The sequence below is a fragment of the Vidua macroura genome, chromosome 4 (genome assembly GCF_024509145.1).
Source record: "Vidua macroura isolate BioBank_ID:100142 chromosome 4, ASM2450914v1, whole genome shotgun sequence".
In the NCBI taxonomy this organism is placed as follows: domain Eukaryota; kingdom Metazoa; phylum Chordata; class Aves; order Passeriformes; family Viduidae; genus Vidua; species Vidua macroura.
The window spans coordinates 48,290,176-48,303,668 of NC_071574.1; the positions used below are offsets into that span (position 1 = coordinate 48,290,176).

Consider the following 13,493-nt stretch of genomic DNA (forward strand, 5'->3'; position numbering starts at 1 on the left):
CATTTCGTGAGAGCTTTATGTGTATAAATTAATTAGACATTTAGGTCTCTATGTGCAACCAGAGCACTCTTTCCTTATGGTATTGATCAAAAAAAACACCTGGTAGGGAGAGAGCAAAAATTTCTAAAAATGGCTTTTGATTTTTCATACTCTTCCAGATTAGTTTCTTATAAACTGGTACACACCAGTATTAATTCAGAGGTGTAAGTTGTAAGGTATCTTTAGCTAATCTTGTGTGTAGTCAGTACATTCCAGGGTTCATACTTGATATGAATGTTCCAATGCAACTCTTAACATTTTACATGCTTTGTTTTGTAGATTGCAGTGATGATGTGTTTCGTTGCGACACGGGAAAATGCCTCAATTATACCTTTGTTTGTGATGGATACGATGACTGTGGAGACCTTAGTGATGAACAAAATTGTGGTAAATGAAAGTTTTGTGTTTTTCTAAAGTCTTTAAGATATCAGGACTGCCTAAGTCAGTAAACCTTTTCCTTAAACTACTGAAAGAGTAATATACCCTGCTCTTACTGTATTTGAACATAGTGAAAACAACTGTCAGATTCTATATGCAATTTGAAAAGATTTAAAGGAGAGTTCTGGGTCAATCCAAATCTTGAAGGGTTTGGATTTATAAGAAATTATAAATTTTATAAGAAATACTGCTATTTTCAATTTGCTTTAAACTAATTGCAAAAGATGCTTCCTTGCTAGCTTGACTGGATTTAACTGAGAGTAAAGCAAACTATATGAGGGCACTGGTGGTGCCAACTGTTTTATAGCTGAGCTGTTTTTATATAAGATTGATAGTGAAGTCATATGTTTTGATTATCAAATTCTGTTTCTTTCTTGTCAATCAACTTTGCATGTTCTCATGACACTTACCTGCCTACTATATGTATCTGCCTATACTTAACTTCCACAGGAGAAACAATGAAGTTTTGCCAATAAAAAAGAAAAATCTTAACATGTAAATATTGGGAAACTTAGAAAGCCTTATTTTTACTAACTTCTGGTCTTGTTACTACACCTGAGAACAATTAACTTTTCTAAGATAATTTTTAACAGTTAAAATACTATTTCTCCCTTTTTTCCTTTTACTTTTCTAAGGAAGAACACAAAGAATATAAAAACTGAAAATCAAAGCACTTCTTTTTCTGAGATTTTTTTTTTATTTCTTCAAATTAAGCACACTCTAAGACTTTTCAATATTCTCTTGTCAGTTTTGGTTATTTAGTGTGTTATTTTTCATAAATAATCCTAGTTTAAAGATTATTAAGTTTTTGTAAATGTTGATCTGTCTCCTATCTTTCCTACCTTGACATAGGTTTTTTTCTATACAATTTTTAAAATCTAAGTTTTTGTGCATTCTATAATTGGTTTTCATGGCAGATTTGGAGGACTGGACTGTGTCTAATCTCTCTGTTTATTTTGATGTAAAGTCAGTGTGCTCAACAGAATGCTCTTCTTTGTGCATTCAGGTAGAAAGAGTAAGATGACTAATCGGAATAATTTCTTTGTAGATAATTCTTATGGAAAATTCCAAGTACATGCTAAAAATATAGTTTCTGAAGTTGAGAAACATTTTTTAAAATTTCTTAGTAAAAAAAAATAAATTAAGGAAATTATTTTCTCTGATGGCTACTGAAAATGTTGGTTAACTGAAAAGCATTCCCTGAGATGGTAAGCCAGATCTTCTAACGGGCTTAACAAATCTTAGAAACTTGTTTATTTACAAATAGTCACAGCTGTGCACCTGGGAGAAGAAATGAGTGCATCACTATACTGGCAATACAATTAAGAATATGTGTAACTACCATCTGCAAAAAAGTCTGCAGATAGAAAAAATTCTTAATATAATTTATTAATGCAAAGTGCCTCATTAATAATAAGAAGATTACCTAATAAGCATAGAACAATTGATCAGTAATATAAAATATACAAATGGTAACTTAGCATCCTTTTTTTTTTCCTTCAAATTTGCATTTTATGTAGATTGTAATCCAGTGACACATCACCAGTGTGGAGAGGGGAGATGTATAACAGCTGATTGGGTGTGTGATGGTGACCATGACTGTATGGACAAATCAGATGAGATCAATTGCTGTAAGTTCCCTTAATCTCTAAATTATTTTTTCTTTCTTTGTAAACTAGAAAAAAAAAAAAAGATAACTAGTGTACTCACTTGAAAGTCAAAACTATAAATTTATTTTATTTCAGAAGTTCACACTTGACAAATGTCCATTTTCAGTAGACAGCAGCAGCAAACTAAACATTTGTTGCCTTTGTTGAGAAGTAAGGTATTGCTTTGTGTTAGAGCTTCTTGTTAATTACAGAATTAGCTTTTTGTTAATTGTAATGTTCCCATTATATGAGTAAAAATTATTTGCATTTTTTTTTTCCTTGGGGAAGTTAAGACTTCATCTCAGGTTGTTGCTAATACCTGGCATTTATAGTTTCAGTCTCTGTAGGTAAAGATCAGCACAGCTGTAGCTATAGAAAAATTAGCTGACACATAAAGAGAAGTGCCTCCTGATCTCCAGTGCTACGCAGTGCTATCAGCTCCTCCTAAAATAACTTCAGTGTGATGTTCAAATATAATGCAGAGCTTCACTGAGCTCATTGGTCAGAATATTGTCTTTTTAATATTTTTTTTCTCTCTAGCATGTCACAGTCAGGGTCTGGTGGAGTGCAGAAATGGGCAGTGCATTCCCAGTGCATTCCAGTGTGATGGAGATAATGATTGTAAAGATGGAAGTGATGAAGAAAACTGCAGTGAAAGTAAGGATATGCCTCATTTTATTCTTCTTACTAAACCTACCATTGACTGCTACGTTCCACAGTACCTTTAGCTAAAGCTGTCTGACAAATGATTTTCTTTACATTTCAAGTAACACTTGCTAAGGCTGGTTGGTGTGCGCTTTCACACAGGCATTTGTAAGCAGATTTCTTGTAATACTTAAAATTATTAAAAAAGATGAAGAAGTGGGGACCACTCAATGTGGTTATGTTATAATGATTTCAGAATCTGAAGGTATTTCTCACATGTAATTCTCTTATTCCTGGTAAGGTATAGGTTCAGATTGCAGCCATTCTTCAATGCAAGAATTATTAGTGTCTTTTTTAAATGAATCTTATTTTAAAGAAATGAAAATAGTTAACCCTATGCAGAAAGTTAGTGTTGGCAAGTATAGTGGTAATAGGACAGGATATTTAATAGTTACTAGAAAAGTAGAAAAGACTTGTTATCATAAAATAGATCGGCAGTGTGATTCTATAAGCCTTGTGTCTTTAGGAAACCAGTCTAAAAGAAATCCTTTCATAAGCATGTTACTCAGTCCTTTCTTTTCATAGAAAGTTCTTGGGATCTTCCTACTCCAATTTAAATACTTTCATTCAAAAAAAAAAAATACCTGAGAGGCTGAAACACAGAAATTATCATTATTTTTCTTCACTTTTAATGTTGACATTATAAAGAGGTCTTGCATTAAAAATCTTCTAGATCTGACTGTGGCAATCTTAAAAACAAGTTTTTCTCCTCAGTTCTGGTTGTACACTTTCACAAAATGTTCACCTTTGATTCTTCTTTCTTGATGTCCAGTCTCAGTCTTATCCTATGAATTCTTTTATCCTCCATTTGTCTTACAGATGTGGGCTAGAAATCAGTGATGTATTTTGTTTTCACTGCCTCTTTTTTCCCTTTTGATGTTGAAGCAATGGTTAAAAATATTTTCTTTTTTTTTTTGGTATGATGAATAGGTATAGGTTAAAATATTCAAGCAGTAGTATGGGGTGATAATTATGTATTTTATCGTGATACACGATAAAAGATCTTTCTACTTGGCTTTAAACTGCAGAGCTTTTAAATACAAACATTTTCCTAGTTTTTATTATTAAGTCTTCAATGTGCAAAAAGTTCTAGCCAGTATTTTGCAGTATTGTGTAGAGCAAATTCTTTCTTTAGGCAACTATATCCCATTCATCCTAATTTGCATGGGAATATGTTGGCAGAATTTAGATTTCATTCATCTTTAGTTCCTTGCAAAGTCCATGTGAAAGCAAGTCAGATTTCTTGTTTGTAACTTACTATTGTATTTCTTATATATTTTGTTGTTTCCAGGGACTGCAAAAAAAAATGTAGTGTGACATTCACTTATCACAAAGACTTTTCTGCTCTACAAATAAAATTTAAAAATTGGGTATGTGTGTTAGAGTCAGTGGAGTCAGGGTTAATGGAGTACTGGTTTTGTTACAAACACAGTAAATATGAGAAATCAGCATAGAAATTTGAGGTCAGGGTGTAGTGACTTCCCCTTGCCTATAAAATGATACAGGGATCTTGTGTCCTAGTACAAGTATATACATTCAGATATTAAAATTGACTGTTGCTTCATCTCCATCTGGATAAGTGGTGTCCTTCACTGCATGCCTTAAGGAAATTTAAGGTATGGCATCTGTCTATGAGTACTGCTCTCATTCATTTTGTGACAATAGGAATCTAATGTAGGTGTACTCACAACTGTTTCTGTGATCTCTTTGAAAGACAGGGTACATTGTGTCAGTAGAAATTCAGCATTATTTGTGCTAGAATTAAAAGAATCTACCTTGTAGCATGGGGAAGGACTTGGAGCAAACTTTAAGACTAATTTTAATGTAAATATTTGGGATAGCTTTAGAAGTCAAAAGGCTTTTCCTGCCTTTCAAGTTCCATTTTGCAATCAGATGCAGCTGTAAAATAAGATTGTCAATTGCTATAGCAAAAAGTTACCTCTGTTGCTTCAATATATAACGTATCAATGGAAGTAAATCCACATAATTATGATAGATACGATTATATCATCAGTTCCTTTAGACAATATTGTTGTCAAGGTTATTGAAACTAGATCTTCAGCACCTTCTGTATGTCCAGTGGAGGGATGAATGACTGATGTTCATGGGCAGTAGTGCAATACAAAAACTAAGCAAACAGGACAATAAGCTCTTTTAAACAGGATAAGATGATAAACACCATCTATTTAGTCTCTCCTTACAGAATAGCAAACTAATTACTCATTTTGCACATGTAAGAGAGAATTTACTGGTTTGGAAAGGAGCTATCACAACTGTGAGAGAGAGAAATCCAGGGATTTGTCAGATAAAGTAACTACCCAAGTAGTTCAGAAACTTCTGATGAGGTGCTGATTTTATTTATTCTGAAGTCCATCATTAGGACCATAGGATTTTTTTATTTCTTTCTGTTGTTGTTCGTTTTTTAACCAGTCAGAGGAGGACAATTAGTCTTCATCTCTGACTTTCTTCAGTATGTCTTTTATTGTCAAGCGAAACAGTCATAAAATGAGAAGCAGATCAACTGAATGGCATTGAAGAATAATTCAGACAGTGTTCTCTTTCAGCTAGGACCTATTGTTCTTTTTTTAATGTGATTTGCATAACTTTTCATATTCTGCGTAGTAAATGTCTTTCAGAGATCCGTGCCCCTCATTCAAAAACTGGGATATAATTTTTTTTGTTGAACAGAGGGGTAAGAAAAGTGAGAACTGAACAGTATTGCACACTTTTCTTCCTTACTGCACTTGAAATGCTTTTGGGTACTTACTGAAATATGTAAAGAAAATACTTAATTTTTATGTAAACACTGTACTTCCTCATTATGCTCCAGTCATTTTTATTAGTCTGGTAAATAATTTGGAAAGTACATTTCTACTTCCCTCAGATCAAACCCTCTGTCAGGAGGGAGACCAGAGGTGCTCTTCCTGCCCTGATCCCTGTGGAGCTTCTCCCTGTGAGATGAGAAACAACCAGGAAAACTGCAGTAAGTAGGTCATGTGCTTCATACTGTACTCTTTTATGGTGTTGTAGTTTATAATGAGGATGCAGGGTAGAACACAGTAAGTAATGCTTTAATTTTCTAGCTAATGTACATGTTTAATGATTAAGTTTTGAAAAGGCCAATGTTGAAGCAAATGTGTTATCAAAGCTCTTGGTTACTGATGTACTAGGATTTATAACATTAGACATTGAGGTATTTTCATGTTCTCTTCTGTGAATGTATATATTTTCTGCATGGATGTTTACTGTTCCACTTTCTCTTAGCATTTAATTAATTTAATTCAGTGTCTATGTAAAGTAAACAGCACAGTGTAAGTGTAAAGCAGAAGATACTGATTTATTTCCAAAATATAAAGAACCCCATGTTACTGTATTTAGTAATCTGGAGAACTTTTAGACCTTTATGAAGGAATGATTTTGGTATTCAAACTGTAAAAACTAATTATACTTTTGACCAATACAAACAGTAGAAGATCAGGGTCTTCAGCTCTGTGTGTTCTCATACCTGTGTGCTGTACTGTACCACTCCATGCAAGGTTCCTGTACTAACTGTTCCTGAATAGCTGCTTTCCTCAGTTGTGCAATGTGAACAGGTAATCAATAGAAATATATTTGTCTATGTTTTGAAAGTGGGGCAGAACTGTATGAAAAATTAACTCAAAATTAATTAAAACTTAGTATTGTGTTAATACAGTCACATCAGTTCAGGTCACCTTGATGGATGGACAGACTTGGCTTCACTTACAGATTATTTTTACACAATTCATGTGTAATTGCTTTGTGCTGCAGTTTTCTCTGCAAGGCATGCTTTGATACTATATGGTAGCTTGTGTGGATAATGTCATTCCATTTAGAGTAGAATGAACATGGGAAGGTCAGCTAGTCCATATTCTCTCTAGAGTTGTGACTATTACCTTCAAGTGTTTGAGACAAGCACCACTCATGCTGGGGCCTTTAGATGCTGCTAAAGTAAAGCTATAATACACTTTATAAAGCATACATGTTTTACATGTGCTTCTAGCAGTGCTTTACCTACGTTTTTGAAAAGGAATAATCTTATGTACAATGTTTAGCATTAGAAGGAAGCTAGGTAACAACTTTGGTAACAAGCCCAAACTCCTGATCACATCGGTGCCAATTAAATTATGTTGCCCATGATCTTGTGCAGCTGAGCAGCTCTATCGTTAAAGAGAGAGATTCCACAATCTTTCTGAGAGATCTGTTTTACTGTTAGAGCACTGCCATTCTAAAAACCTATTTTCCATATAACTAATTGGAGTTCTTTCATGTCTTTTGCCTCTCATCCTATCCCTGCATGCTTCAAAGGGTCTGATTCCATCTGATTTACACCTTCCCATTAACTGTAAGAGCAATAGGATCTCTTAAAGATGATCTTTAAGGCTCCTTCCAACCCAAACCACTTTATGATTCTATGATTTTTGACAAGTAATATTTGAATTGTAAAGCAATGTTCTTATGCCATATTGTGAGAAACCCAAGAGCTTTTTAGTGAAGATGTTTCCTCAACATATTATGGGCAACAATCTGTAGTTCTTAGTAGGAGTAACACAGTCTGAACTAGTCTTCTGGATCATCTCACTTTGTCCTTTTCTAGTCCAGTGAATATTTAATTGTTTATACACAATGGAGCAGCAAGACAGTTTGGGAGAGATTTTTTTCTTGCATAACATCTGGAAGTACTATTGTCCTTTTTCATATTATTTTCATTCTTCATATTTTGACCTGAGTTACTTCGTCTTTGGTGAGACATGAGAATTCTCAAGAAAAATTTCAGTTTTGACAAAGCAGTAGTTCTTGGCCCAGATTACTATCTAGTTGAAAAATTCCAAAGTGTAGGCCACATTTCCCACTATTAAATATGATGGATGTCTTCTAAATGTGATAATATCAGATCAGTTTAGGCTGGCATTATAATGTATTTACAATATATTTGGGATAACAAAATGGATATCTGAAGGGAGGGAGTAAGACAGGGCTCAGTGACAGGATCAGAGGCAATTGGCACAAAATGAAGCACAGGAGCATAATGAAGCTCTGAAAATAAGCACTTTTTTTACTGCAAGTGTGACTGGACACAGATTGCCCAGAGTGGTTATAGAGACTCCAATGGATAGAGCAAGTTAATAGTAAACAGAGGAAGATCGTAAATCCAGGCATAGTCTGTGTGGTAATGTCTTGGTTTGTGGTTTGTTTTTTTTGTTGTTGTTGTTGTTGGCTTGGGATTTTTTTTTCGTTTGTTTTGGTGATTTTTTTTTTTGTTTTGTTTTTGTTTTTTTTTTTTTTTTTTTTTTTTTTTTTTTTTTTTTGTGGGTTGGTTATTTTTTTACTTTTATTTTGTTTTGGTTTCTTTCTTCTTTAATTCAGGATGAAAGATGCAATTAATTCTATTCCTTGTTCCCTGCTCATTAGTTTGTACTCACGTGTATTATAGATAAGGGAGTAGCAGGACCTCTTAGGCTGTAGGACAGACTCAGAAGGAAAGACTAACATTTGGGTTACTTAAAATGAGTCAGATGTTCCCCTGGACCATATGTTTTGTTTATTACTCTCTGGATTGTCAGGAATTGTGTGTGAGAGTCAACGTTACTATTTTCAAACCTACAGTGACACTTTTGCACATAATGTAATGGAAGCTTTCTAAACAGTGTGAAAATTATAATCATAATGAAAACATGTAAAGAGCTGTCCTCCAGCAGCATTTCAGTAGACTAGATTTTTTTCCAGAATTCACTTAAACCCCTATAAATACAAGGCATAATAAAAGAGAATGGTATATGTGCATTTCAACCCTTTAATCTTGAATAATGTTATGTTATACAAACTCTTAGAATATTGCACATACTTTTGTGATCATCCTGAAATATTGGTGAATGTGTAAAGTTCTGTACACATCAAAGAAAGATGTTTACTGGCCAAAATCAAAAGATCAGCCCAAACTGATCTGGGCATCTCAGGCAAAAGTGTTGAAGGACAAGGGATGGTTCATCATGAAGGAAAGGAAATGGCAGTAATGTGATGAGAATTGTTAAAGTCATTGAACCTCGTACATCCTGAAGATGTGACTAAGTGGTTTGAGACAAGAGAAACAGTTCAGTATTGGTAGTATGCCAGGATTTAGCAGTGAGGAAAAGCTGGATGTAAAATAAGCTTTGTAATCATCAGATTAGGAGTAAATAGTGAAAAAAGTTACAACACCAAATGCCAGACCAAGAAAGAGTGCCCAGTTCTGCTGATTAGCTGAATAATTGACTGTTGGATCTTCTTCCAACTTCTCTCAAAGATACAGCTGTGGGATGGCACAGTTGTCACACTGTACTAGCAACTGATGCTAGCAACTGATAAACAGAGAATACTAATCATATTAAAGTATAATTGATCCCAGAATAAGCAAATATATGCATTTTTTTTACTTTTGAAAGGTATACTTTTTTGTGGAAAACTTTCTCAATATATCCAGAGTAAATAAGTTTAAATAATTTAATTGCTAAATAAAAAGTTGAATTTCAGTCTGAATTGAAGTGAAGTTCTATCTGTAGTTTTCTATTATGGTTGAAAATTGAAAAATGTTTCTGAATACTAATGTGAGAAGAAATACAAAAGCTATACAATTCTTTAAAATCCAAAATACTTGGCTAGTTCAAAATTTGTTGTGATAAACTCCCAAAAGTTGGAGGATTTTAGTATGTAGCTATAATAGAGATAATCATATGGACTTGTAGCTGTTGCATCTGTTTTGTCTTTGCTTATCATTCTCATTTGTTATTAGTTATGTCTTACCCATATTAAATTATTAGCACGTAGTCTGTCTTGCTCAGTGCTTGTGCAATACATACTCTAATTGTCCCTTCCTTCAGATCTTGGTAAACAAGGAGAAAAAAAATAAAAAGCAAATCCTGGCTTCTGTTTTCTATACAGAGAAATTGTGCAGTCTCTGTCACCTGAGATTTTTTTATGACCTGACTGTCTAAAGCCTTGAGAAAGCTGATCAGACCTCAGAGCTGACCTGCTTTGATCAGGGCATTGGAGTAGAGACCTCCTGAGATCCTTTCTAACCCAAAGTATCCAATGATCTCTGTCTTCCTAATTTTGGCAATTGCCTGTCAGTGTGAGGTGTGTCATGGTAACATAGTAGGTACACCAGTGGAAACTGTTGCTGTACAGTACACACTGTACTGTTTTAAGGACAGTTTGTTGTATCACCTTAAAGTTAAGGTGTTGCTCAGAAAGTTAATGAATATTAATAAGGAAATAAAAGTATCTTAATGGATTATGAGGTTGGCAGAATTCAAATCGACCTTTACTGGTATGAATAGGTTTATAAGGGATCTCTGGCTCTGGGCCTTGTGGTTTCTCAAGCCTGAGAGGATATCCCCTAACTGATAAATTTTTAAAATAAGTATGGAATTATTTCTTCTGTATTTAATTTAATCTCACACCACTTGTGGTTCTGTTTGTTTTCTCTCTGTGAAAGGTCAGTGTGAACCAATTACTCTGGAACTTTGTATGAACTTGCCTTACAACTACACTTATTACCCAAACTACCTGGGCCACAGGACACAGAAGGAAGCCTCTATCAGCTGGGAGTCTTCCCTTTTCCCAGCTTTGGTTCAGACCAACTGCTACAAGTACCTGATGTTTTTTGCCTGTACAATCTTAGTACCAAAATGTGACCCCCGTACAAATCAGCGGATCCCACCTTGCAGGTACTATACTAAACCATATTTCATTTAATTCTTGACTGTCTGTCATAGTAGTTTTTCCAAATTCTATGCTTTCATTGAAAATTGCTTTGTAATTCCATAGGGAAAGGCTACTGCTGACCAGCATGCCCAGGTCCCTCTTTGGAGGGCTGCTCTCCAGTTTGTGCCTGGTGCTACTCCATCTTAGGTGCAGGATCAGGCATTTGTTTTTGTTAAATTGCATGTCGTTGATGATCGCCCAGTGCAAAGGCCTCTCTTCCCTTGAGAGTCAACACCATCTTTTGATTTTGTATAATCAGCAAACTTGCTAATGATGCACTGAACTGCTGCATCCAGACCCTTAATAAATGTACTGAACAGGACAGGTCCTGCAGTTGAACCCAGAGGAGCAGCACAGGTGCCCAGTCAGCGGCCAGATACAGCCCTGTTTGCCAGGACCCTTCAGTTTTTCATCCAGGGCACTGTGAACCTGCTCACTCCACTGTTGAGCAAGGTGACAAGAAGGGTGCTGTGAGCTTTGTATGAAGTATTTTCCATTTCTGCGTGTTTGATTAGAATTGTGCCACTATAAAGGGTGTTTAAACATGGAATCAATTCATTTAATTTGGAACATTAGCATTTTGTAATAGCTCCTTGTATTAGTACACTGCTTGATGCAAAGTCCTATCCAAATGCTCGACAAAACCTGAGATTTTAATGAATGTTTACTTTTCTAAATTAGGAGTGCCACATCATCCTGAATGCCAGGCTAACTTAGGTTTTCTGCTTGTCAGAGTAGCTATTCCACCATCCTCACTGAGTAACATCACTGTGCTTTTTAAGGTAATGCCTGTATTTGTTCCAAAGAGACTGTCTTCTGTAGGTCTCCTGGCTTTCTTAGCAGCAGCTGTTGCAGGTTAGGAGATCTAATAAACCTGACCAACAGGCAGAGCCCTTTGACCTACTGGCTGCTAGAGCCTTCTCATTCTGTATTTCTGTCTACCTTGACAATATTGATCAATTAACACCTTGTGTTTGAAAGAAAAGTGCATGAAAAATTGCAGTACACATCCTAAAATTTCTTATCATGTGATACTGTTGACAAATAGATGACATTTCTGTGTCTAGTGATGTGCTTCTTAGTGCAAGGTAAGAGTGAACCACAAGGAAGTTTATGAATATACTGTTAAATTCTCACATAGGAACCTAAATGGGAAAGAAAATACTGCATACAGGATAGCTTCAGAGTTACAGAGGGGTTTGTGTAAGCTCTGTGTCAGGCTTGCTAGTTTGAAAATCAAGGGTTGTTGTTTTTTTTTTTTTTAAAGAAAGCAGTATAATAAATAAAAATGGGATTAATTTATTCTGATGTAGAGAGATGTAAGTTAAATTATAGGCTCTTTCAGCTAACAGATTCTAGGAAGTGTTATGATACAGTTGAATAGTTTTCCAATTTAAAGTATTAAACAGATGAAAGGGAACTTATAGACACCACAGAACAGTTTAATTTGATAGGAACCTCTGGAAGTCATCTGGTCCAATTTCCTGCTCAAAACTGGGTAACAACAAATTTAGACTGAATTGAATATGTGACATAAAACTTTCAATCATAGGATTCAAAGCTCTACTTTTACGATAGTTTTTAGGTTTCACTCTTACGTTAGGTCACAGATACAGAGTGTTTTTATTAGGAAGGGGCACCTTTGGAGGTCCCACTAGATCTGTAGTATCTGCTTAATAATGACATTTTAAGGAGAATTTCAGGTACCTATATAATGTAAAAACCTAAAATTATTTTTAGAAATGAAAACAAAAATAAGCTCATACCAATAAAAATCAAATAAATTTGATATTTCAATATAAATGTAAATTTACTTTACAATTGGAAGCTCTGAGAAAAAAAAATGTTACATTGTCAGCACAGAAATCATATTCTGATAATCTACTGCTGGCTGTCAAAATAATTTACCTCTTGTTCAAATATATCAGTGATTAGTTGAGCTAAACAGGACATATCTATTGTTTTACTTGTCTTTTCCTGTAAATATGAAACTGAGCTCAGCTAATGCAGTTTTACAGTGTTACACTTTTTAAGTCAAAGTATACTTTCCAACCATGAATTGCATGTTAATGTTATAATTCTGGATCTGTTACAATATAAACTTATCAGAGATGCATTAGATTTTTTAATACAGGCACATGGATCTGTTATCTCATTCCAGGTGGTATAACTAAATTATTTTAATTCTACTCCCCTTATAGAAAACACCTGTCCCTGCTTTGCAAGGCTTTTTGTTGTCTTTATGTTAGTTTGTCTGTCATGCTTTGTTTAACTGTAACAGTCATCATAAAGTTTTATTCAAAGTAAAGAACACAGGTAAGAGTTTTTTTGGAAGGAACTGAACCTACTGTTGTTTATAACGTTCATTGATGCATTAAGTATGTTTTCAATTTCTGAACATAATTCTTCATCTCTGATAGAGTGTTGATAATATTAGTCCACGCCTACTTTGAAGTTTAAATAGATTCTAATTCTTTCACCACAGACAGACAACTAAATATCTTATAATACCTTGGAAAAGGTCAGCTTTGACCAAAATCTGAGTGTGCAGAGAACACAGGACAGAAGTGGCTTAGATGACTCTGCTATATTGTCATATTTTTGTTGTGAGTTTTGTTTTTTGTCATTGGAAAATAAAAATCCTGGCATTCAGAAATCTGAGGTTATAAAGTGGTGTCAGTCAACCTTTTTGATATTGAGGAGGATGTAAAAGGAGAGTCTGTAGCACGGTTGACTGTCATCAATGCATTCTGTCTGGTTACTCAACTGAGTGGTGAATTGTCTGGTGTGGAAAAAACCTGACTCTTCATCTAATTCCTCAAAACAAAATTAAATTTGGGTGGATTAATTGTGTGTTATTTTCCCAAAATAGCATAAAAGAATTAATCCTATATGCATTTT

At 34.6% G+C, this 13,493-nt stretch overlaps 1 protein-coding gene across 4 annotated transcripts in view; it reads left to right on the plus strand.

The window, feature by feature from the left end:
• Window positions 1-13,493, plus strand: part of CORIN (corin, serine peptidase) — a 128,789-nt gene that overhangs the window by 78,751 nt on the left and 36,545 nt on the right. For all 4 annotated transcript variants that reach the window (XM_053976526.1, XM_053976525.1, XM_053976527.1 and 1 more), the window contains exons 7-11: window positions 319-426; window positions 1,998-2,108; window positions 2,667-2,783; window positions 5,716-5,814; window positions 10,324-10,555. In XM_053976526.1, coding sequence (XP_053832501.1) covers window positions 319-426; window positions 1,998-2,108; window positions 2,667-2,783; window positions 5,716-5,814; window positions 10,324-10,555 — 667 coding nt within the window. The remainder of the gene's footprint in view (window positions 1-318; window positions 427-1,997; window positions 2,109-2,666; window positions 2,784-5,715; window positions 5,815-10,323; window positions 10,556-13,493) is intronic.